The sequence below is a fragment of the Hydra vulgaris genome, chromosome 01 (genome assembly GCF_038396675.1).
Source record: "Hydra vulgaris chromosome 01, alternate assembly HydraT2T_AEP".
Classification (NCBI taxonomy): domain Eukaryota; kingdom Metazoa; phylum Cnidaria; class Hydrozoa; order Anthoathecata; family Hydridae; genus Hydra; species Hydra vulgaris.
Window position 1 is genome coordinate 38708017 of NC_088920.1, and position 25984 is coordinate 38734000.

The following is a 25984-nucleotide window of genomic DNA, read 5'->3' on the forward strand; positions in this document are numbered from 1 at the left end:
GAAATAAATTCTTTTCTTGTTAGAGCTAACGTTTCAGCTTCAATGAAAAAAAATCAGTACCTTATTTATGTACATTTTTTTCAAAAAGAAGGAGATATTTTGTATGCTAAATGTAATTGTAAAGCTGGTATGGGAGGATGTTGCAAGCATGTTGCTGCAGTATTATTTCAGTTAAATGAATATAAGCAATTAAATTTAAACTCTGTACCATTCGATAAAACATGAACAGAAATGTTACAACAATGACATGTTCCTGCTGAAGGAAAAAATTCAGAACCAATTAAGCTTTCTAAAGTTTCCTTTGAAAAGAGTGATTTAGAAAAGGATTTAAACAACTCACGAAAGCGTCCTTTTGTATCAGGAAATAGAAACTTTTGTGCAACCCCAATTTTTGCACATAATCCAAGCGATGAAAAAATTAAAAAACTGTCTGATAGTTTATATAATCTAGGAAAAGGAATAGCGTTTGCAAATCTTTTAAAAGGAAACAATTATCATTCCACGTTTTACTATGAAACATCAATATCTGAATATCAGCTAAATGTAAAAGAACTCTATTTAAATTCTGATGTCATGTTTAATCTTGTTGATAACATAATTAATGGATTTGAAGTAGAATTCAGTTATTCATTTGAATTTGATGAAACTCAATTGATGTTTATTTCAAAATATTTAGTTCTATCAAAAAAGAAAATAAAGACTTTGGAAAGAGCTACTTTATCACAATCTACAAGTTTATGGCTTGAAGAACGAAAAAAACGTTTGACATCTTCAAACTTTGGTTTTGTTATTAATAGACAAAAAAGTATATTTCCTGCCTCTATTTTGAATAGAATTTTGAAAAACAATAAAAAAAGCTCTTGCAACAAAGCTTGTAATTGGGGTAAAATAAATGAAAACACCGCAATAAAAAAGTATGAAAATATAAAAAACGTATCAGTAACGAGATGTGGATTTATCATAAACCCAAAATGGCCTTGGCTCGGTACAAGCCCTGATGGAATTGTATTTGTAAATGAAAAAATAAGGGGTGTTGAAATCAAATGTCCTTATTCAAAAAAAGATTTAACTATAGCTGAAGCTTGCCTAGATAAAACATTTTTTCTTTCTGTTGTTGATGGTAAAACAATGCTTAAACAAAATCATGTTTATTTTTATCAATGTGTGTTTATAGGTGTTATAGCATTATTAGAGTCACAGAACTAGATTTTATAGTTTATACTGAAAAAGATGTTTTTATCGAGAGTATTAAATTTCTTAAAGAGCAATGGGAAAAAACTTCTTTACCAAAATTAACTAAATTTTACTTTGAGTTTATGCAAGAAAATATATTTGCAGTTTAGATTAACTGTTTTTCTATTTTTTACAAACATTTTATTTATCTGAAACAAAACTATCCAAGTTTTATTAATTTCTGGTGCCATAGACAATTTAAATGGTGTTTGTAAAATGTGATAATTTTTTATTCGCTGTATTGCTCTTTCTACATGAATACGAACAGCAGCAATTTTTCTAGTTTCATTCTCATCTTCTAGACTGAGTTGAGCTTTTCCATTTAGAAATGGTGGTATATTTAATGAAACGTTTTCTGGTAAATCATCAGCAATATCAAAACCTCTATCTGCCATTACACTGTCTCCTGGTTCAAGCAGGTTGTATATGCCACAATCTTTAGTAATTTGTTTGTCCAAAAAACGACCACAGTATAAATCAGAAACAAAAGTTATGGCTCCATTTGGTGCTATTCCAATTAATCCTTTTGCTGTATTTTTATGTTTATAATTAGAAAAAGTTGCAGACTGGCTTCGAAAAGATGTAGGCATTTCGATAAACAGTTCAGTGCAGTCTAAGATTACCCTTGTTGATTCATATTTTTCTTTAAAACATTTTGGCATTGTTTCTTTTACAGTTTGTTTTGTTGCCCAAATTGGTAGCATACGCATTTGAGAATGCAAAAAATCAGTCCATGTCACTATGATTCTACTAACATGACTTGAGGATATGTCAAAGCGCAGTGCCATGTCTTCAACCAAAAGGCCAAGTCGAAATCTTGTTAAAACTAAAAACAATTCAGACTCTGAACTCATTATGCGTCCTCTTCCCTTTTTATTGTAATTAAAGTCTTTTGTTTTTTCAATATTTGTATTTAACCCCCAATATATAAGTTTGCTTGCAGTAGGTTCTAAATATTCTAGTAAAACTTTAAATAGATTGTATGATTCAAAGCCAGTATAAAATTTAAAGTGGGCTTGATTATGTTTAAATCTGTCAACTATAAATTTTAATTGATTGATAGTGTGATTTTGGTTTATAATAATATTTTTCATTTCTTTCTTTTTAGTTTTTATAATGTTCAGTTTGTCCTTTAGGATAATAATTTCTTTTTTTAACTTTTCAGGCTCGGTTTCTTCAAATGAAAAATTAACATCATTTTTTTCGTTTTCAATTTCGTCTATTTTTCTTTTATATCCAATAGAACTATTTACTGTGATTCTTGGTTTTTTTATGTTGTCTTTAACTTGTTTTGACAGTAAAGATGGACAGTTGTTCATATAAGTCTTTTTTCCTCCTGTAAAGTGGACTGAACAAACCCGATGAGAAGTAGAAGGAACAAAGTTTTTCCTACTAATTAAAGATAGCCATTTTTTTCTCAAATTACTTTCTTTTGGGATGATGTAAAACGATAAGTTTTTGTTTTTGAGCGAATTATTGTTGCATAATGGAACACAACAAGTTATGCCACCGCGGTATTTTGTTGTCGTTGTTGACTCAACAGTAATATTTTCTTTAATAGAATGAGTTATTAGTTTATCACAAGATATTGTATCATTTGAAATCATTTTGAAGTCTTTTTAAATTAAATTACTTGACTGTTTATTTTAAAAAGCTTTAACACAGGTTTGTTTATTTTCGGTGAATACAAAGACCAAAATGCATTGCGGTTTTTTTCTATAGAGGGAACGGTCCATTGTGAAAAAACTATTGGCACATTTATATAATTGCGTTCAAAATGTTTTGGTATTTTTATTTGCGTCCGTTTTATGTAATTAATCTTTGATTGAATGAAAAATGCGACTTTAAAGACTTTTTAAAAAAAATATTTTTTAAAACATTTAAACTAGCGTTTTAAACATCTTGGTATTTTTATTGCGCTCTCACTCTTTTTTAAAGAGAGAAAAAAAAGTTTTTTTATAATTAAACTATCAATGAACAATAATTGAAAGATAAAACAGCTTTCAAACAAAGTTTTTTTGAAGTTATTCTTTAAAATAAAAATGTATCATTATATCTAAATTATTTTTAATAATATAACAATGGAATGTTTACTAGTATGTTTTATGTATTATAGAGCTTATAACAAAACTTTATTTGTATATTAAAACTTCATTATATTATATAAAGAAGGTGCTTTTAACAAGCGTTTTAACAAAATTAAATAAAAAAAGTTTATTATTTAACCCTTTAGCGCCCACCAGGGCTTAAAATTTTCAAAAAATTCCAAAAACTTCAAAAAGCAATTGTTTTTTGATCTAGATTATGAATTAAAAAATAAAATTTTAAAATTTCACTAGCAAACCCAATTATGTCATTGTAGCATATCTGCTACAATGGGAATACGAGGAAAAAAATAACAAAAGTTTTCTTAAAAAAAAGATTTTGTATTTAAGTATATAAAGAAATAAAGAAATTTGAAAATTGAAACTTTGCTATTGATTTCATTTTACAAATTCTGTTCTTATTAAATAAAACACAATATATCTTATAAGACAGTTAACAACCATTTATACTATAAATATAAACAAATTTTAAATGCCATTAATGGTAGTCATGATAACAATTTCTGTCCTTATTTAAGCATAACCAAACATTGCACTTTTTGCAACGAATATAAGAAAAACCAGTTTTGCATTTCTTACACCGCTGCCGTTTGTCACTATAAGTTGGTAAGTGGTCAAATCCATCCAGACGGATATCTTTTGTAGGATTACTCTGAACAGCAGCAGCTCTTTTGGTTGGTATAGGTATTGCATCAAGAGATGCTCTTCCAGCTTTTCTTTTTACAACAGTTACCAAGCTAGAAGCTACTGCAGCTTGAAAATTTTTTAGAGGCATGAATTTCTTACTGGGGCAAATAATTTTTAAGTCCCGACGATACAAAAACCAGGCATTTGATAATGCAATAAGAAGGGTATGTGCCCATACATATATATACCATCTATGGCATTTTAAATTTGGTTTGTAGAATGAGCACATCATATCCAGTTCGTCAACTCCACCCATATTTTTATTATAAAACTGGACTATATATGGTTGTTTTACCATAATATGTTTGCAGGTTTTTCTATCATAACGCCTTACTGAGTTGATTGGTTCAATACTAGCAAAAGACGAAATTAAAGTAACTACCTTGTTATCTATCCAAGAGACAGCTATGTTATTAGATTTGATGTCAGTACGATAGTCAAACGATCCACGCCCTTGATTTTTTAATTCTTTTTCAGAAGTGAATGGGCATTTGTTAAGGCGCTTAAGGCGAGCTGTTCCAAAATACCATATTCTACGCTTTTTTAGCTCATCTAGCAAAGGCAATGAAGAAAAGTAATTGTCAGCAAATATTTTAAAATTATGATTTTCTGGCAAAGTTGAGATCATTTTAATTACAACAGATGCCCCGACACCATGAGGAGAAACTTCATCTTTCTTTTTTATTTCTTTTCCTTGATATAAATCAAAGTCATACAAATACCCACTGACACCACATCTAGCCCAAAGTTTGAACCCCCATTTATTGGGTTTTTTTGGAAGGTATTGCTTCAAAAATGACCTTCCTTTGAAGGGAACCATTATCTCATCAACTGATTGATTTTCCTCAGGAGAAACTTTTAAGAAATTTTCTCGCAGTTTTTCCAACCAAGGTCTTAATTTCCAAGCCCGATCATTTTTCTTTACTTCATCTGTTACGTTTAGATTGTCAACAAAGTGTAAATAGCGGAGGATAGAAAGAAATCTATTCCTTGATAATATTGAACTTACTCCATCATAATTCATAAAGGTTTCCCAATAAGATCTCACAGATGGTAGTTTTACAAGACCCATACGAAAAAAAACACCAATAAAAGACTCTATTTCATTCGATGTGACAGAAATATTTGTACCTGATGACTGGCAACTATATAAACTAGATTGTTCAGCAATAATGTCTATAAGATTGTCATCAACAAACATTTTAAAATATTCGTATGGAGTAGTAGTTTCATCCGGAATAGGTTCAATAGGTACCTCTTGAAAAGCAATATCACCAATCAAATCATTATCTAGTGTAACCTTTTTCCAAAGTGGTAAACTTGCTTTTTTTTGTTTTTTGTTGTTGACTATTTTGGATTTTTTTGGGAGTGGGGCTGAAGAGTTGGAATAGAGCATATCATCACGTGTACTACTTTCCTGGGTAAGAGACTCCGATATTGGAAAAATAATGTTGTCATTGTTGTCATCATGCACAACCTTAGTATTGCTTACAACTGCAGTTGAAACATCAGATTCAAATTCAGAGTCTGACTCACTAAGATCCTCAAAATCACTTTCACCATCAAGAATAAATGCGAGAGCATCTTCAATATTTAATTTTTTATTTTTATTCATCTAAAGAAGAACAATATATGTGCATATATATATATATACATATACATATATATATGTATATGTATATGTATATATATATATATATATATATATATATATATATATATATATATATATATATATATATATATATATATATATATATATATATATATATATATATATATATATTGGTAACAATGTATACTTAAAAAGTCCATAGTTGCATATATGATACATATAAATTCAAATAGCATTTTGTGGTAGTTTCAAAAAGAGAAAACTCTCTTAAATACTTCTAAAACTTACATGTATTATTAATTTACAATAAAATAAACAAATAAGCTTCAATATTCATAAAAAAAAAGGTAAAAACTTACTTTGAAAATACCTTGCCTGACAACAATCACCCGATTTTTAAAAAGACGATTTTGATGTGTTTTTATGCCTTGATTATCCAATTATATTAACCTTGCTAAATCGGACCAACAAAAATATGTTGTAAATATGCTACAAAAGGTGTTTTTGAGATCACTGTGTTGACAGGGTGGTCATAAAAGGTTTCTGAAGTTATGTAGCAGATCTGCTACACGGGGCGCTAAAGGGTTAATTAAAAGTGTTTGATAAATAAACTTTTAACATAAGAAATTTTTATAGTTTAATTTTGTAAAAATGTTTGCTAATTAACAGCAGTTATGACTTCAAAACTTTCATTTATTCTTTATAAAAAACGAAAACTGGCGTTCTAGTTTAAACGGAACGGCGTAAGTTAATAGAAAAGAAGAAAAATAAACTTCAATAATAAGACTTTAAAAATATTGCTTTACTGATGCATATGATTAAAAAGTAATTATCAAAAGCTGTTTCATTGATAAAAATTAATATTTCGTTGATAAAAAGTAATAGTCTTTCGAAAACAAAATAACAAATTTATCTTTAGTGGCAAAAATGTTACTAAATGTAGAAATGCAAACTGCGGCAAAAAAATAAATTTGAATAATGAGTAACATAAATTTAAGTAATAAGTTTAAAAATGAACCAGTTTTAATAGTCGCCCGGCCGGGCGATTCAATTGCATCAAAACATTATTTCCAGTAGCCCTTCGAAAGATTTGAGTGGCATTTGCCATCGGGTGACCGCAAGTGTACACCACTGATGTATAAGTGTTGTGTGCATGTATATGCGTATGTATTTGTATAATATACAATATACTTACATAATGTAAGTATGTGTATGGATGTATGTGTGTTTATGTGTATATATATAAGCGTATGTGTGGCATATATGTATGTATGCATGCATGTATGTATGTATGTATGTATGTATGTATGTATGTATGTATGTATGTATGTATGTATGTATGTATGTATGTATGTATGTATGTATGTATGTATGTATGTATGTATGTATGTATGTATGTATGTATGTATGTATGTATGTATGTATGTATGTATGTATGTATGTATGTATGTATGTATGTAGGGTAGATTAGGGTAATATGAGCACCTTGGTTAAATGAGCATACTTAAAGATTTATTAGGTGTAAGCAGTAAAGTTAAAGTTGCTATGTATTTTTTGAATCGACTTTATGTGGTGATTACAGGAATCAGTACAATTAGCGTAAATCTATATGCAGTAATTAGCGGGTATCATCTAATTAAAACGCTGTTAAATTTTTTGCGTTTTTAAAATATTATCATCACGCATGAATGCATCTGTGGCGCGAAATTTTGGTGCTAAAATAATGAAATTAATTTTTTCATTAAGAAAAATTTGTTAACTAAAAATCCAATCCTTTTTGGCTTGAAAAACAATGCATAGAAATATTTTGTTTTGACTTTATTTAAAGATGCCATTTTTGTGTAATATGAGCATGCTCAAATTACCCAGTGATTTTCATTGAAATTACCTAGTTTAAAGTCCTAAAAAAGTAGTGGTTTTAATTGGTTTTTTGAATAAAAATAAAATATAGTAAAACTTTTTAATATTTTAACAATACTAAATATTTTTCTGTAATTTAAATCCAAAAAAATTGAATTTTTATCGTTCAAAGGTTTGAGTTGATAAAATTGAAAAAAAACGAACTAATTTTTTTTCTTGCGGAAAACATAGTAGTATTGTTTTAGTATTGGCTTAAAATTTGATTTTTTAATGATAAGTTTTGTTAATAACGAATCATTATATTCCAAAAAATAGTTCTAATTGTCAGGTTGGTATTTTTTTTACAAAATTAATGTTTTTTTGTGAGCTAATTTAAAGTGCTCATATTACCAAGTGGTCTGGGTAATATGAGCATTTTTGTAACTTTTTTAAAACCTGTGTTTTTAAGAAAAAATTTCGGGTGCCCAAATATCTAAGTAGATCATGAGAAGGGATCACTAAATATTGTTTATTCGCAAAAATTTTGGATCCAGCTTAATTATTTTTGAAATTATTCCAATTTTTGCTTAAGGTGCTCATAATACCCTAATCTACCCTATGTATGTATGTATGTATGTATGTATGTATGTATGTATGTATGTATGTATGTATGTATGTATGTATGTATGTATGTATGTATGTATGTATGTATGTATGTATGTATGTATGTATGTATGTATGTATGTATGTATGTATGTATGTATTTATGTATGTATGTATGTGTGCGTGTAAAAGTATAGATATATTTAAATATACCTTTGTTATTATAATCATTGTTATTATTGCTATTACCTTTATTACTATTAATATCAGGGCCGGCCTTACGAATTGCGGGGCTTAATTTAACGAATGCTTGCGGGGCCCACCCGATTTTTTTTTTTACAATAACTACTATTAATAAAATTATTGAAACACATTTATTATACAAAAAAACATAACTCCACAAACGAATCAATAAACAATAATAAAAATATTACAATGAATTTAAACAAAACAGTTCTTGTTATTGTCATAATAAACAAATAATCTATAAGTCAAAGTAGATCTTTCTTGCTTTTTTGCTTGCGAAATCTTTTAGAATTTTTTCATAATTAATTTCTCTACTTATAGGAGATTCAATTGATATTAGTGCCAAATTGTTTAGTCGTTCTTGGTTAATTACTGACCTAAGGTAGGTTTTAATTAATTTTAGTTTTGAAAAACTTCTTTCACCGGAAGCGACTGTAACTGGAATTGTCATCAGTATTTTTAGGGCTATGAACAAATTTGGAAATGCAGTCGACCTATCATTACAAGCCAAATATTTAGAGTACTTTGGGTTTTTGTTGTTGAACGGGCAGTATTGGCTTAATTGCCTCCATTTCTTCGGAAAGCATGAACCCTTCTATATCTTTTGTAATGTCTGTCAAAGCAATTTCTAGGTCGGCTGAATGTTTTCTGAGATCTTCTTTAGACATATTTTGAAAATTATATAGAAATCCAAAAAGTTTATGGTGTTCTTTCAGCTGCATAAACCGTGGTTGAAGAGATTGCAATGCTTTGTCTACAACTTGATTGAAAAAATTTACCCGGAATTCTGTCTTGGGGTCTAAAATTGGTTCGTCAGAAGATTCATAAAGAAACATTTTCTTGTAACAGCGCTTCTGTTGAAATATGGGTTCAACGTCTAACTCATTTGCAAGCTCTTTGGCATCAATCAATGCTGCTAAAAAACCTGTCTCTCGGTATGTCTTCAACCAATCAAATAATTTTTCAAAAGATGTCAGCCTCGCGGCAATGTCTATGATATTGCTTTGAAGTTCCTTGCTAGTAAAATTTACTTGAAACAGTAAAGAGTGCCAAAAACATAGTGCAACCAGAAACCTATAATTTGTCATTTGGCTTACTAATGGATTCAGCCTCACTTTTCCCTTGAGCATCATTTGTGCTTTTTGCTAGTTCTTCTAAAGCATCACACACTTCTGCGGCTTGAAATCGTACAGCTTTAACACTTTCCATTCTACATTCCCATCTTGTTTCTGATAATGGTTTAACAGACAGGCATTTCACATGCTTTTTAAAAACAGTCCATCTTTTTGTAGATGAAGCAAAAAGGGTGTAAATACGCTGCAGGGTTCCAAAAAATGTCATGGCATCTGAACACGTTTTAGCCATATCTCCTAGAACAAGATTATAATTATGGCACACACAAGGAGTATAGAAAGCTCGTGAATTTCTTTCCAAAAGTCGTGCTTGCACTCCAGAATTGTGCCCTTTCATATTAGCTCCATTGTCATACCCTTGTCCTCTGATGTTTTCAACATCTAGTCCTAGCATTTCAATTTCTTTCACAAGAGTGTTAAATAAATTTTCACCAGTGCTGCTCTCAACTATAATAAACTTTATAAAATGTTCATAAATTCCTGCTGGGACATCTGAGTGTGTGCCATCAGCGACATATCTTAGCACCATTGACATCTGTTCCTGATGGCTGATATCAGGAGTGCAGTCAAGAATCACTGCAAAATACTTTGCCGACTTAATTCTAGCAATAATTTCCTGTAGAACAGCTAGGCCTATAGTATCAATAATTTCATCTTGTATGGTCTTGCCTAAATAATGATCATGAATGTCTTTGTTAATAATTTTCTGTATATGATCTTGCATAACTGGATCAAATTTTCCTAGCAATTCAATGACGCCTAGAAAATTGCCATTATGTGGATTTCCAATTTGTTCTTCAGACCCACGAAATGCCAAGTTCCTTTCTGCCAAAAACTGTACAGAAGCAACAAGTCGCTCAAAGACTTGATTCCAGCGTTTTGTTTCCTGTCTTATTAATTTTTCATTTAATGTATCAACAGTTAATCCAGTAGATAACCTTTGCTGCAGTTCATAGCAATTAAGTGTACATTGCAAATGTTTTTTTTTGATTTTTCATGATCCTCTAATCTTGTATGAATATTTGACCAGCTGTCAAATCCAGAAGTAGCAAGTGCAGAATCAGAATTTGTGTCAAAAAGTTTGCAATAGTAACAGTAAACTTTATCAAATGATTCAGAATATATTAGCCATGGTCGTTCTATAACTTCCCCATTTTTAAATTTTCTTTTACAATGAAATTTCGAAAAATGTAACCCTTTTTCATTTTGCGGAAAATTTTCTACAGTGATCTTAGGGGGTCCTTTGTTCACTAAATAATCTCTGACATTTTGATTTATTTTATTTGGCCATGTAGCAGGGTCATCTTTTATCTTTAAAATATCACATAGTGCTGGGTTTGAATTTTCTTCTCTTGATTCTGAAATATCCTCATTATCCTTGTGTGTGTTAACAGATATATTTATACATAATTCAGATGTATTTTGTTGAGCATTACATCAAGAAAGAAAACTACTACTAGCTTCTGATGTAATTTCTTTAGAAATATTTGTTTCAATGTCGTCTGACTCGACTTGTTTGTCTGATTTTTCAGTTTCAAACAGATCTACTGATTTACTCAAATATTTATCTAAAGCACCTTTTTCTTTTTCTGCTTCAGTTTTCTTTACCTTAGCTAAGGTTCTCTTCATGTTACCACTTAGATATTTTCTACCGACGTCCCTTTGTCTTTTACTCATATTTTGGCTTGTGTTCTTCAAAACTAAAAACTTATCTCTTTTTTTACTACTAAATTGCACAATAAAATAAAATAGTTTGATTAAACTAAATTAAATAAAAAATCCCCCTTACAAAATTAAAAGTAAAATTAACAAAACTAATATAAACATTTTCCCTTCAATTAGCTAAAACAATATAGAGATAAAATATAATAAAACATATTGATAAAGAGATAATAAATAAATAAATCCATTAGAATTATAGTAAGATTAAAACATAAAAACAGCTTTTTTTATTTGAAGCATGAAAACAAACTTAAAAGTTCTTTTGTTTTTAGTTAATATAATGTTTACTGAAGTATTGAACTATATAGACTATGTGATTCTAGATACTATAATATAGTATCTAGTCTAGATAAATAAATCTTAAGTATCTAAACAACTCAACAAATTAAAACATAAATAAAAATAAATCTTAAGTATCTAAACAACTCAACAAATTAAAACATAAATAAAAATGTAAGCAATTGATTTCTGCAAATATCTTAATATAAATAAACAAACATTTAATATTAAGATTATTTATTAGACTTGAAAAAAAGTACTCTTAAAATTATCCAATAAAATTTATGTCTTAAATATAAAATATTTACTGAAAAGCGAGAAAAGTTTGCGTTAAACAAAAGTAAATAAAACTAATATGCTATAATTATTTTACATTTTGTTTACTATTAGTTTTATTTACTTTTGTTTAACGCAAACTTTTCAGCTTAATCTTTAACAGCTTAATCTTTAACAATATAAAAGCTGCCGCCATGTTCATTGCTTGCCTCGTGAATTTTCGGAAATAAGTACTTCTGGAACTTTCGAAAGAGATTGGAAACTAATATATTTTATACCATATACCGCAATAACTAAGATAAACTAAAAATAACAATAGACGTTACCATGCGCATTAAACGTTCAACGTTAACTGTACTAATTATATTAAGATTGATAGAAATTTACAAAAAAAAATTACTGCCATTTATAATGATATGCTATAAATTGCGGGGCCCCTACCAAGCGCGGGGCCCTATTTGGAGCAATCGGTCAAATCGGCCTAAGACCGGCCCTGATTAATATCATTATTTTTATTACTATTAATATCATTATTTTTATTGATACCATTATTTTTATTGTTATTAATACCATTGTTATTATTAATGTTATTATTATTGTTAACGTTATGATTTTTAGAGTTGTTATTATTTTATTCTTACGTTATTATTCATTATTATTAGGTGTTTACGCATAATTAGTAATTATATTATTTGAAAACATCCTTGAGTTGTAAAATCATGTAATTCAGAATATATTGATTAATTGATTGATATAAATAAAATAAATAGTAGTAATTTATTATTTATTATTATTAGTAGGTTAATAATCAATAATAACAATTATAATAATCATATTATTGTAGTAGTATTATTATAATGATAATATTAATTATTATAATAATAATAGTTATTATTTGCTCTACAATATTTTTTTTGCATTTATTTTGAAATTAATAAGATCTTCACATTTCAGGTAAAAGTGATATCTACATATGTGATTCGGTTAAAGAAGCCAATCAGTGTCTTCTTGTGATATACACTTTGCAATAATCAGTTATTCAAATTTATGGAGTTTTTTGTCTCTACTGTGTTTACAGCTTATGGCTATATCTATACAGTTTAAATAATAAACAGTTCATACAGCGTTGCCACCGAATAAGGGATTTTAGAAAAAGTCAAGGAAATTTCAATATAATCAGGGAAAATCTAGGGAAAAGCTTGATTTCGTTTAAAATCAGGGAAAGTCAGGGAATTTTTTAATTCTGTATTAATATTCTTTTTTTAGGTTACTATTTTAAAAATCATATCGCTCAAAAGATTTTTCGAATATATTTATATTTAATCATTATGAAAAAAATTTAAGTTTTATTCTAAAAAAAAATTTAGTTTATTAGTTTTGGTGTTTAGCATTGTTTACACTTTTAATGGTTCTTTTCAAAATTTTCAAATGGATCTAAATATTTGGTTTTGGAACAGCAATCTAAATCATGCTGAATACAAATATTTTGACTCTAATTTTGGGCCACCCAAAAAATTTACTCGAGTACAACCACATCTTTCGCAACAATCAATTGCATAAATTTGACAAAACTGTGTGTGGATGGCCCAAAAGTAAACTGGTTACCTCTTGATCTTATTAAAAAGCAGTGTGAGCAACAAGAATTTCCTAAACTTCTTAAAGCTAAAATTTGCAGCCTCATGTAATCCAAGGTGTTTTTAAAACTTTTTTTTAATCAGGGAGGTCAATGAAAGCTTTGAATGACAGACTAAACTGTGTATTGATGAAATAAAAGTAAACTGTTAATCTTTTCATCTTATTAAAAAGCAGTTGAGCAACTCTTAGACAGACACCCTAATGATTCCATTTCTCTTTAAAGATTTGTTTTCAACTGCCTAAAGCTTAATGAGATCAAGGTTCGAAACGAGCTCTGGACAAATTTTCGCGTCACGGTAAGGAAGGAGGCGTGAACTTTCTGGTTAAATGCACTTCCGTAGTGCTCTGTGACAAGACCGTTAGGACTTCTTGGGGCACCTAAAATTAAAAAAAAAAAAAAAAAAAAGTTTAATAATATATAAATACATTTTTGAATAACATTTGTTTCATTTTTTAGATATATTTTCACACAAGCACAAAGTGTTATGGGAAACATCCCCAGAATTTTTTAATACGCCTTATGTTGTTTTGTCATGTTCTTCAATTTCACTTAAAATTCTATAAATTTAATAGAACAAAAGTTGATGTTTATGTTTATACTACTACTACTACTACTACTACTACTACTACTACTACTACTACTACTACTACTACTACTACTACTACTACTACTACTACTACTACTACTACTACTACTACTACTACTACTACTACTACTACTACTACTACTATTACTACTACTACTACTACTACTACTACTACTACTACTACTACTACTACTACTACTACTACTACTACTACTACTACTACTATAACCATTGCGGGCGAGCCCTAGTGTTACGACTTTTAAAGTAGAGACAAGAGAGGCGTAAATTCAGTATTTTGAACCAATATTTTTTAAAAAGTTGCAAAATAATTTCAATTTTTGTTTTAAACTGTTTTTTTTGAAGAATTATTTGTTGCACATGTAAAATTAACTGGTTCTTCAACTATTTTTATTACTAGCGTAACATGAGGGCTAAACATAATTCCCCTCGCTATGGTAAAACTTCGCTAAAAAACAACGATTGTTCTTGAAAACCAACTAAAATCCCCCCATAAATACCATATTTCCACCACTTTTTTTAATTTAGTTTTCTATATAATTTTTGCTACTTGTAATTTTTATTTCGGCGCATAGTCTTGAGTGAAGTTACTCAAATGTGTAAGATCGGTTTGGTTTTGATGAAAACTTTTCAATCGAAAAAGTATTATAGCAGAAGTTGATGCTCTCTTTGTTTCGTCATTTTCATGCACTAGTAGATAAATGTTTTTATGAAGTTTTTAATTTCTACTATTATTCTTATTAATTTAAGTAAAGTTTTTAATTTTAATTAAATTTATGACAATATATTTATCGATATAAATTTCTTGATTTAAGTAGCATAAGGGCGCACTTTTTAAAAAAATTTGCTATTAAAAAACGTTATTTTTTTATGTTTCTCGGTTTAAATGGTTATCGATGAATATTAGGCAAACATATTTATTTCTAATGAACATATTTTGAATTAAAATATTTTAAGATTTTATTTGAAATTCATTATTATTTTGAGTTAAAAAAAGGTAACATGCGGGCTCACTTTAAAATTTTTTTTTTTTTAAACATCTTCGCTTCCAACAGGGCTGCAAGTAACCACTAATTAAAGTTGGAAGTTACTGGAAGAGAAAAGATGAAGATTGTAGAGCAAGATAACGATTGACGGACGACTTAAAGGATTTCAAATTATATGAATCAGGAAAGCAAGATGAAGGAAGCAAATTCCAAAAAGCGTTTTTGGAGCACTTAGGAACATTCACAGAAAAAGGATGACACTTAATTGAATGACGAATAACACTAGAATGAAATTTAGTAGATGGCACAAATGACACTAGCTCTTAAGAGCAGTGCCCATTATTGTATTTGTAGAAAAGAGAAAGAGAAGCAACATTACGACGATGCGATTGATGGTAAGAGGTTGGCTGCAAGAGCAAGTCCAACTATATTTATAATGCGTTTTTGTACCTTGTCTAAAAGAGAAAGGGTATCGTTAGAAGATCCGCCCCAGATATAGCAACAGTATTCCATACAAGGCCGGATTTGAGATTTATAGAAAATAGAATCCGAAGTAAGAAAGTATCGAGCTTGATAAAGAGATGCAACCTTCGCAGATGCTAATTTTGCAACTGATTTGATATATGGTTTCCAAGAAAGATTGGAAGTAAGAGTTAATCCTAAAAGATGAAGAGTAGATGATTCATCGAGTACATCACCGTTCACAAAGTGTTATGGGAAACATCCCCAGAATTTTTTAATACGCCTTATGTCGTTTTGTCATCAAAAAGGTAGCAATCATAGCATTGATTGGAATTCTAATGCTAAGCAAAAGTATATTGATGCAAAAGAAAATCAAAAAGTAACAATTAAATAGTCTTATTTGTTATTGTAACAAATGTTCTTCAATTTCACTTAAAATTCTATAAATTTAATAGAACAAAAGTTGATGTTTATGTTTATTATACTACTACTACTACTACTACTACTACTACTACTACTACTACTACTACTACTACTACTACTACTACTACTACTACTACTACTACTACTACTACTACTACTAGTACTACTACTACTACTAGTACTACTACTAGTACTACTACTACTACTACTACTACTACTACTACTACTACTACTACTACTACTACTACTACTACTACTACTACTACTACTACTACTACTACTACTACTACTACTGGGTACTAATGGGTCAAGTAACATCCATCTGGTTCAGAAGTAACACTTGAGCTTTCTTGCTTTTCTATTCTTTGACAAAACGTTTTAATAATTGAATCTTCAATCAAAATTGGAGTACGACCTTTTCTTCCATCTACAAATATATCTTTGATAGGAACTTCAATAACTAGTTTTTTTGACGAAACTCTAGTTTTAACTATGACCTATTTGGTAGCCTGATTATTCACCAACCTTATCTTTTTAAGATCTGAGCCATAATAAATCAAGTTGTGGCATCTTAATAGCTTTAAATTCAAATGCATAAATTGTGAACTCCTGCAGAACAATTTTTAATCTCCCTACTCGGAGAATTTTCATCTGTACAAAGTAAAATGTTACACCTACATTTTGTTGTATCTAACAATTTGTACAGTTTACCTTTACACAATTTGATAACTTTTTCTTTTGTTTCTTTTCAATTAGTAATGTCTCTAAACTTATTCTAGGCTGTTAAAGTTTTATCTGCTTTATTTGAGGTATGGCAACAGGTATTAAACAAAGCATCGGGTTGGGACCATTGTTTTAATACCAAGTCTGCAAATACCACCGAAATTTCTTTTACAGGTAGATAACATTTTGGAAAAGTTATTTACTATTTTAAAATAGTTTATGTATGGTTTTACATTTTTAAAATATAAAAGTAGCTTAGATATAAAAATGAGGACCTTACCCTATTAATAAAATTTTCCATAACTAAAAATAGAGAAATAATTTCAAAAGAAGCGTATTTTCATAGAGATATTAGAAAACAAATATTTTTCCTTAAAATTTATTAACAAGAAAATTATGTGAAAAAACGCTAAAGAGTCTTAAAAAAGTTTTAACAGATTGGTTTTTCAGCAATAATACAAAAGTACTTATTTTTATTAAAAAAGTATAACATTTTTAAAATCTCTATGAAAATACGCTTCTTTTGAGACCCAGATTGACATACTTTTGAATAACTTTTTTTCCGACAATATTAGGGACTTTACCCCAAATACTAAAGATTTGAACCTTAATATCTTTCCAACTTAACGTGATGGTAAAAAATGAGTTGCATATTTAATTTGTATTAAAAAATCACCTAGTTAACAAGATTTCCACAAAAACTTTTATTTGTTTATCAGTGAAATCCGGAAATTTGTTTGGGTAAAATATCCGGAAAATATTTTCCCTTATATTCATTCCAATAATGATTTTAGTGGAGTCTTTTTTAATTTTTTTTAAACTTTTATGTATACAAAATGTTTGGATATCCGGAAAAACTAAAATTTGAAAAAATATCCGGAATTGCGGAAATATCTGGAAAAGGATAAGCCCTGTAATCTAAATCAGTCGTAAATAAAAAATCACATAAATCTACGGACTAAACAAATTTACTAACGGTCGATTCATAAAACTACCATTTTTCAAGCAAACAAAAAAGATATTTTAAAATTCCAATTGCAAAATTAAAAACTGAAATATTCTTTACTACAATATTAAATAAGCATTATTTTACATTTCTCAAAAACCTTTAAACTTTTTGATTATGTTTTATACAAATTGTAATAAGAATAAAAAAACATTTCTGAGATCTTAACAATTAAGAGTAAAAAACATCATAGTCAAATTAACTTAGATAACCATTTTAAACTAACCGCACAAAGGTAATAAAGCAACATTCAATTAGATATCGGTAACAATATTTAATTGCATAAAATATGGAACTAGCCACCTGAAAAAACGGAATATTTAATTACATATAATATGTAACAATTAGCCACCTGGAAAAAATATTTAATAAGTGCCAGCATAAATTAGCTGTAAGAAGTACTTTGCAAAAAAGAATGTAAACCGAAAAAATAATATATATTGTGTAACAATATCCTGCGTGCAAAATCTAGTAGCAATTAGTTTAGAGTTTATAACTTTTGAAGTCTTTTTTTCTTTAGGCTAAACCTTCAGTAATTTAAATTCGTTAAAGTTTGTAAAAAACAGGTTTAACACCACAGTCGATAAATTAATCAACTTTTACAGCACCATAAATTTTGTGAACGAAGTAAAAGCATGCCACAAATCCAATGGTTCCTAATAAATTAAGATATAAAATATTTAAAACTGTAGAATAATACATAAAGTAATAACAATTTAATAAAATATATATAAAGCACATTTATATGATCATATATAAAACAATGTAAAAATAACAAGCTATAAAATTAATCTTGATCATATATAAAACAATGTAAAAATAACAAGCTATAAAATTAATCTTGATCATATATAAAACAATATAAAAATAACAAGCTATAAAATTAATCTTGATCATATATAAAACAATGTAAAAATAACAAGCTATAAAATTAATCTTGATCATATATGAAACAATGTAAAAATAACAAGCTATAAAATCCTTGATCATATATAAAACAATGTAAAAATAACAAGCTATAAAATTAATCTTGATCATATATAAAACAATATAAAAATAACAAGCAAATAAAATTCTTGATCATTAATAACAAATAACTAGAGTTTTTGACTTTAAATTTTTTTTTTTTTTTTTTTAAACCAGCTAAACAGAGTTTGATTTAAGTATAAATTAATCATATATATATTTACTAGATGTTTAACTTGCATGAATTTTATTAAACAAAAAGTGAAGCCGCTTTTTTTGTTTACCATTTCCACCATTTGTAAAAAGGGCAAACATTTCTACTTAGAGCAAAAGCTGCCTCACTTTTCGGATCAAAATTGACATCTAATGTATATAATATACCATTGGTATAAACTTTACTAGAATACCTCTGTCTCTGCTTGATCTTTTTTTTAAAAGCAATTTTTGTAGTTTGAGTGCAGGACTTTAATAAGTTTAGATTTTTATTTTTTGCCATTCCCAAATAAATGAATTGAGACTTTAATGAGGTTTTTTTATTTTCATAAATGATGTAATAATTAATGCAAGATTGTAAAAATGATAGTATGATACAATGATATCATGCTTACAATGACTTTTAAAGATATCTAATTAAATCCATACTTTTGATATATATTATATAATTAATATTCTGTTTAATGATATTTTCTAAAAGTATTTAAAAATATTAAATAAAAATAAACTTACCAGTGAGAAGTGAAAAGAGTAATACCATTATTGTTGTGTATCCAAAATATAAAAAAATGCTTGTGTTACCAGAGATAGAAAGCTTTGTCATAAAATAATGCACAGAATACGTAAATAAATAAACTCCTGTGAAAGCACTGGTCAAAAACGAACGCCACCACCAATGATAATCCTGCATAAATTTAATTTACTTTCAGATATTTCATAACATACAAAATGCTTGATAACATATAACTATAGAATTTTAGAACATATAACTACGTTCAGTATATATAACTATTCTATGAGGATTTTAAAACATATAAAGTTTTTATATATGTAACAGGATTTTAGAAAATTTGATTATATATTATTATAAATTTAGATATATTGAAAATGTGAAAGTAGAATAGATAGGATATTAAAACATTCTAAGATAGTAATTTAAATTAATAAAATTTGCCTTAACTATAATTAATTATACTTGTTTTCTCATCAGAGCATTAGAGTAAAAATTTTGATAACAAAAAGATTTTTTTTTTAATTAGATTTAAAGTTAAAATTCTCCCTAAGTACGCAATGTAAAATGCAGTATTTTTTATTAATTTATATATATATATATATATATATATATATTTATATATATATATAAATATATATATATATAAATATATATATATATATAAATATATATATGTGTGTGTGTGTATATGTGTGTGTATATATATATATATATATATATATATATATATATATATATATATATATATATATATGTATATATATATATGTATATATGTAGATATATATATATACACACACACACACACACACATATATATAAAGAGATTTTACACATATATATATATATATAAAGAGAGTTTGTTACTATTAACTTCATTTATTTAAATATAAGTATATGCTCAAAAAATTCAAGTCATAAAGTTTCAGAACAAAAAACATGCCATACAAAATTTCAGTATGAAAATTCAATAATAGTTTACCAAGTATAAATATTATTTTGCTTTCATTTACCTCTTCCACACTCACTGCAAACAAGGCTGTTTACCTCTTATGTAACATGTTAAAAATATTATTGATATTATACAATCACTGACATTTATAAAGGCAATAGGATACGGAGAGGAATAGAGAGGAAATTAATGAAGAGTAAGCCCCAACACATTAGGAATTTATTACTGGTATTAATGTGAAACATTTCCCAAGATAACTAATAGAATCTTAAAAAACACACAAAACAACAAAATGTATTTTAAACAAACAACTTAATTCACTTACTTCAGCACAAAGATGAAAATAGCATAATAGCACAGTGGTTTCAGAGCATGTAATTAAGAGTATGATGTAAACCAAAAACAAAAAGCCAAACATGTAATAAATTTGATGAGACCTAAAACATAAAATAAGAAAAAAAAGGAAAAACTTTTTTTGTTAACTATAAATGCTAAATATTAACAAATATAAAATATATAATATCCTTATATATATATATAAAAAAAAGAAATATTAACTTAAAATTTATAACAGTTAAAACTAAACTAACCACAAACTGTTGAGGATGAAGAAAAGTTGAATAAAGATACATCCAAAGGGAAGAATTCCTCCCATTACAATGCATGGAAAAGATCTAGTGTATATACTCTAAAAAGTAAAACGTAATTATATTATATTTAAATTTGTTTTTTTACACTTAAAAACTTTTGCTCTATAAATTTATTCTCGATTCAAATCTATAATTTCCAATAATTTCCAGTAAACTTTATTTTTCACCATAAATGCTTTCAAGCAGCAAAATGCTAAAAATTGAGAAAATACTTTGATTTTATAACCAAAGCACAAAAAGAATTCAATTTTATTGAAAGAACAAAAAAAAATTTAAATTTTTGTTCAACTGATCAGATAAAAACAATTGCATATTGCATAGACAAAGGCAACAAACAAATCATTCAAAAAGCTTCAGAAATGAGTAGATGAAGCAAGTAGATGATTTGTGAGTGTATTGTTGATCACTTTCATGAAGTAGCCCCTAAATGAAACCCTTCATCATGTTTTTATAATGCTATCTTTGATAATAACGTTCAAAGTCCAATATATCTAGATGAGAAAGTTTGTCTTACTTTTCTAAGCTCTCAAGTTCTCCTTGAATTTATTAAAATGAGCATCAGAGATATGACATTCTGCATCCCATTTAGGCAAAACTCTTTGTGAAAATCTGAACCAACTCCATATAGTTTTCAGTTTTTTGACATTCTGCATCCCATTTAGGCAAAACTCTTTGTGAAAATCTGAACCAACTCCATATAGTTTTCAGTTTTTTGACAATCCAAGGTGCCATAAACAACTGCAACAAAACTGTTCCAAGCTCCTATCTCTGTCATTTTCAGGAGCTTAGCAAACAAGCCACATTCTTTGATCTTCTTAATCTGTGGTTCGATGAAGATACCAGCTCTAACCTTAGCATTGGACTATTCTTTATAAAACATCCAGAAAAAAAACATAATTATTTTTAAAATAAAGAGGTCTACAAATGAATAGGTTAATGCAGAGGAGGTGTTTTCACCAGTAATACACAAAAATTTTGCCAGAACATGACATAATATTTATAACTTACTGTATAAATGAATAAGTAACAACTAATACTTTTTTTTAAACCCCTACAATAATAAGGTTATCACACTTGTAAGACTAAATGGTAAGGAATATTCATCATTAAAAAAAAACAAGCACTGCTTCATTGTATGCCATGCAATCTTCTTTGCCTAAGGACTTTAAAACCTTTCTACTTTGCTTGCACATGCTTGCTTCTTGTGAATATTTAGAGTATGGTAAAGTACAAGTAGCTATAACTTTTTTCTTGGTAACTATCGGCAAAATAGTAGTGTTGATTTGCATGATCTTTCTTTTTTCTTAGAGCAATTTATTTTTAGAGTGGTTTTTAAGTACTTTTTACTGCTTATTTTCTAGAATATGAATACATTACAAATATTGCTAAATACCTTTTTAGGATTATTCATCAAGATAAATATTCCTGGAAAGATTCTTTGCAATATTTGTAACATATCAATGTCTTACGAAAATAACAGTAAAAAGGACTTAAAGAACCACTCTAAAAATTACTTTTTCAGTTATTTGATGACAAAGTTACAAAAATATATATATTATAACTTTTATTTCTGAAAAACTCTTTGGATATCCTGAAAAAATTTAAAAAAATAAAAAATATCAGGAAAAAGATAGTCCTGAGCAACACAGCTTTGAGGTTCTAGGATGAACTGCCCATTAATAAGCATCATTCAGTAAGTGATTACATGTGAAACAAGTAGCCTCAAAAAGACTGGCCACATTGTACCAGAAGCACAGCCTATCTTTCTGACTGAAAAAGTGGAAAAACGATTGGTGACGCTCTCTCTTATCTGTTTGCACATTTTTGTCCAACAAATTCCACTGTTTGAGCCTGGACACCAGAAGCTCAGCATTCAACTTGGTAAGACCTAGATCTTTGATTAGATCATTGATATCTTTCTGGTTAGCAAAGTATGACCTCCTTTCCTCAATTGCATGTTTGAAATTGTTATTTTTTTCTCCAATGTCTTCCTTGCTGTTAGACACGATGGTAATTCCTGATGTTGGCTGATCCCTTTTAGAACAGTTTTGAACAGGCAGCTGTGCAGTACTAGGGCATAATCAATTTAAAGTGCATTTGTTCTTGAACGACAGTTTGTGGGATCAACAATAATATACAGAAGAAGTTGTTGCTTAAATAGTCTGTCAGTTGTTGCCATATTCGCTGGATAACAAACTTCATAGCTCCTGTACCAACATGTAACATAGGAAATATAACTAATTATATAAATTCGAAGGAAATTTCACACATTACAGTAGAGGTTATAATAAAAATATATACAAATACTTTGTTGATTGCAACTTCTTAAAATTATTTACATATTTTTAAATTATCAAAATTCTACAAATGAAAGCACACCAAAGCAATTATTCAACTTACCTTTAAAAGTTCTCTTACAATTTTGCATGTAAACATGCAAATTTTTATTTAAAAATTTGATGTTTGCTTGTCCAAATCACTGACAGGCATGTCATAATCTACTTGATGCTCACAAACTCATGATGTCATTTAAATTAAATATCTGCTTTTCAAATAGGATTCATTATTCCTTTATTCACCAATAACACAAACTGAAATATTTATTCATGTCATCTGTAGTTTATACTTGTATGACAAGCTAAAAGCATTCCGGATTTAGCACAACATTATTTGGTTTTAGAGTAATATGCTTTTTAAAAGTATTTTACATTTATCACAACATAAGAAACTCTGATTTATTGCAACATAATCCAGATTTAGAGAGATGCATAAACATATATAGGAGCATACTTTTGATGAACCTCACTATAAGTTAGGCCTACTAGTAAAGTTTACTGAACTTATTTTTCTATGTAGATGTACACAAAAGTATTTAATATCACATTAAATACATAATATCACTAACAAGTTTTAATAGTTATATTTAAAAAAGCCAAAATATGTTTCATTATTTAAACTTAATTTAGTTTTAAAAAACCGGAGAATTAAAAAAGATCTTTTAGCTTTGTGTAGAAAAATAGTTTGAAAAACTGTAGAAAGTAAATTTAAATATTTGGCTTCATACTGGCTTCAAAATTTTATTTTAACAAGGTCTGATCCCAAATCCTAACAGTCAAGTTTCATTTCAATATCTGATTTGAAGCTCAATTCAGTTTTATTATTTTTTAATTAGTTATAACATCAGTGTTGACTTCTTTGTCATTATCAGATGTATCACCAGATAAAATAATTGCTTATCGAGATTAGTGACAAAGTTAGTTAATTATGTCGCCAATCTGATTATTTTTGTTTAACCTGACAAGTTCATTAGAGGAATTAAATCAATGCTTCTTTTTTCATTAATTCTATTTTCAAATAGCTGTTTAATAAGTTGATTTATAGGTGTATTAGCTTCATCTAGATTTTTTCTTTTAAATTCAATTACAATTTCAAAATACAAAAGATCATGTTTTAGAGCAAGACAAAGTTCATTAATGCTCATTTTTGGTTAGAGGAAAATCAATATCCATGTGAAACAAAGCTATTTTTACTTCTTTTAACACCTCCAAAAAATGTTCAAGCATTTCAATAGTAAAATTTATGTTGTTGTTGAATCAAAAATCAGATTTTTTTTTTTTTTCAAAACTTTTTAATAATATATTTATTAAAGTTCATCATTGCCAAATTTTTTTATTTTATTAATTTCTTTATTTTTGCAACAGGTTCTAAATATTCAAGTAAAAATAATGCAATAGATTCACTTCTTACAGCAAAAACAGTGTGAATATGAAAACCATTTTCAGTTCCATTTTCATCATCACTGTAAACTTGATCAGAATCAACAGAGTTATAATCATTATTACATGGGTCAACCAATTTTTTTTAAAGAGGCATATTAGTTTAAGATTACTGCATGATTGTAACACACTAAATCCTTAGAATCTTTTCAAGCTAGCTCTATCATGAGCTACAAATTTCATTTTATAATAACTTTTGTAATAGATGTTATTGTTGAGCCAGGAGTTTTACGAAAATTTTTACAAAATTTAGAAAATTTTAAAACTCTTGTAATTTTTTGATAAATTTGAAAATACAACTTTTGATTTGTTTAATTTTGAAACCAATAGTCACAACAAAAATTTTTGTCTAAAAAAAGTTTAAATTCTAAAAACTTTTTTAAATGCTTTTGCTTTAACTTAAAAAATATAAATAAAGTTTTTTAATACATCATAATGTTTATACTTTAAGAGAAAAGAAGTAACAACTTGAACGACTTTAAAAACTGTCAAAAGTTCAAACATTTAAAACTAAACACTTGAACTGGGAACTCTGCTATGAATGTTTCAATTTTAAAATTTTTAACTTGAAAACTGAAAACTAAATTTATATTTATAAAAAAAAATACATTTATAATAAACACAATATTGAACATGTGTCAAATACTATTTAAACGCAAAAATGTATAATACATTATCCAAGTAAACAAGTATAAAAAGAAACTTGATTTTAAAAAATTTAGAAATAAAACCTGTTCAGGTATTTGTCTTGGTATTTGATTGGTACGTACTGGCAATTCAATAGACTAAAAAAACAAAAAAACAATAAAAACAAATTGTACTTGATAACCTCATATGCTGGAATCACTTTTAAAAACTTACAGGTTTTTTGAATCCCAGATATGCTCCAAGAAAAGTCAAAGGAACAGAAACACCAAACCTAAATTCGAAATTTAAAATCAAAACAAAACCATTTCAGTACTCATGAAATATAAAATGACATGGACTGAGATTAAATCAAATATTATAGTATGTTGTAATATTTTATAACCATATATATATATATATATATATATATATATATATATATATATATATATATATATATATATATATATATATATATATATATATATATATATATATATATATATACATATATATATATATATATATATATATATATATATATATATATATATATATATATATATACACATATATATATATATATATAAAGTAAAGGGCTCAGATATACAGTTTGTGGTAAAAACAGTTCTGTGGTTTTTAAACTAACAAAATTAAGGTTAGATAATAACTAAATGCATTAATTTAATTGCGGGAAGTAATTAAATT

General features: G+C 27.6%; 4 protein-coding genes across 4 annotated transcripts in view; all 4 read right to left on the reverse strand.

Annotated features, from left to right (window-relative positions):
- Positions 1-1292: 1292 nt before the first annotated feature.
- LOC136074388 (uncharacterized) lies at positions 1293-2840 on the reverse strand. The gene has a single exon (XM_065786701.1). It carries the CDS (start codon positions 2838-2840, stop codon positions 1293-1295), a length of 1548 nt encoding a protein of 515 aa, XP_065642773.1.
- Positions 2841-3688: 848 nt separating this feature from the next.
- On the reverse strand, positions 3689-6162 carry LOC136075327 (piggyBac transposable element-derived protein 3-like). Its single transcript, XM_065788120.1, has 2 exons — positions 6000-6162; positions 3689-5640 (listed from the first exon to the last, which is right to left on the reverse strand). Exon 2 carries the CDS (start codon positions 5638-5640, stop codon positions 3817-3819), a length of 1824 nt encoding a protein of 607 aa, XP_065644192.1. The 5' UTR covers positions 6000-6162; the 3' UTR covers positions 3689-3816.
- A 2681-nt stretch (positions 6163-8843) lies between these two features.
- On the reverse strand, positions 8844-11090 carry LOC136074389 (uncharacterized). Its single transcript, XM_065786702.1, has 4 exons — positions 10916-11090; positions 10431-10819; positions 9426-10347; positions 8844-9358 (listed from the first exon to the last, which is right to left on the reverse strand). Exons 1-4 carry the CDS (start codon positions 11088-11090, stop codon positions 8844-8846), a joined length of 2001 nt encoding a protein of 666 aa, XP_065642774.1.
- A 6479-nt stretch (positions 11091-17569) lies between these two features.
- LOC100211007 (transmembrane 9 superfamily member 2) overlaps positions 17570-25984 on the reverse strand; it is a 39769-nt gene continuing 31354 nt past the window's right edge. Inside the window, exons 16-21 of the mRNA XM_065788121.1 lie at positions 25511-25568; positions 25381-25434; positions 20814-20911; positions 20549-20660; positions 19271-19442; positions 17570-18234 (exon numbers count right to left, since the gene is read on the reverse strand). Of these exons, the coding sequence (XP_065644193.1) occupies positions 18167-18234; positions 19271-19442; positions 20549-20660; positions 20814-20911; positions 25381-25434; positions 25511-25568 (562 nt within the window). The 3' untranslated portion in view covers positions 17570-18166. The remainder of the gene's footprint in view (positions 18235-19270; positions 19443-20548; positions 20661-20813; positions 20912-25380; positions 25435-25510; positions 25569-25984) is intronic.

Bases quoted from the DNA above. Each gene is read 5' to 3' on its own strand.
- LOC136074388 (XM_065786701.1), bottom strand. From the start codon at position 2,840: ATGATTTCAAATGATACAATATCTTGTGATAAACTAATAACTCATTCT.
- LOC136075327 (XM_065788120.1), bottom strand. From the start codon at position 5,640: ATGAATAAAAATAAAAAATTAAATATTGAAGATGCTCTCGCATTTATT.
- LOC136074389 (XM_065786702.1), bottom strand. From the start codon at position 11,090: ATGAAGAGAACCTTAGCTAAGGTAAAGAAAACTGAAGCAGAAAAAGAA. The intron at 10,820-10,915 runs GTAGTTTTCTTT...AGGATATTTCAG, and splicing joins AATTACATCAGAAGCTAGTA to AATCAAGAGAAGAAAATTCA. The intron at 9,359-9,425 runs GTAAGCCAAATG...TACTGTTTCAAG, and splicing joins AAGTGAGGCTGAATCCATTA to TAAATTTTACTAGCAAGGAA.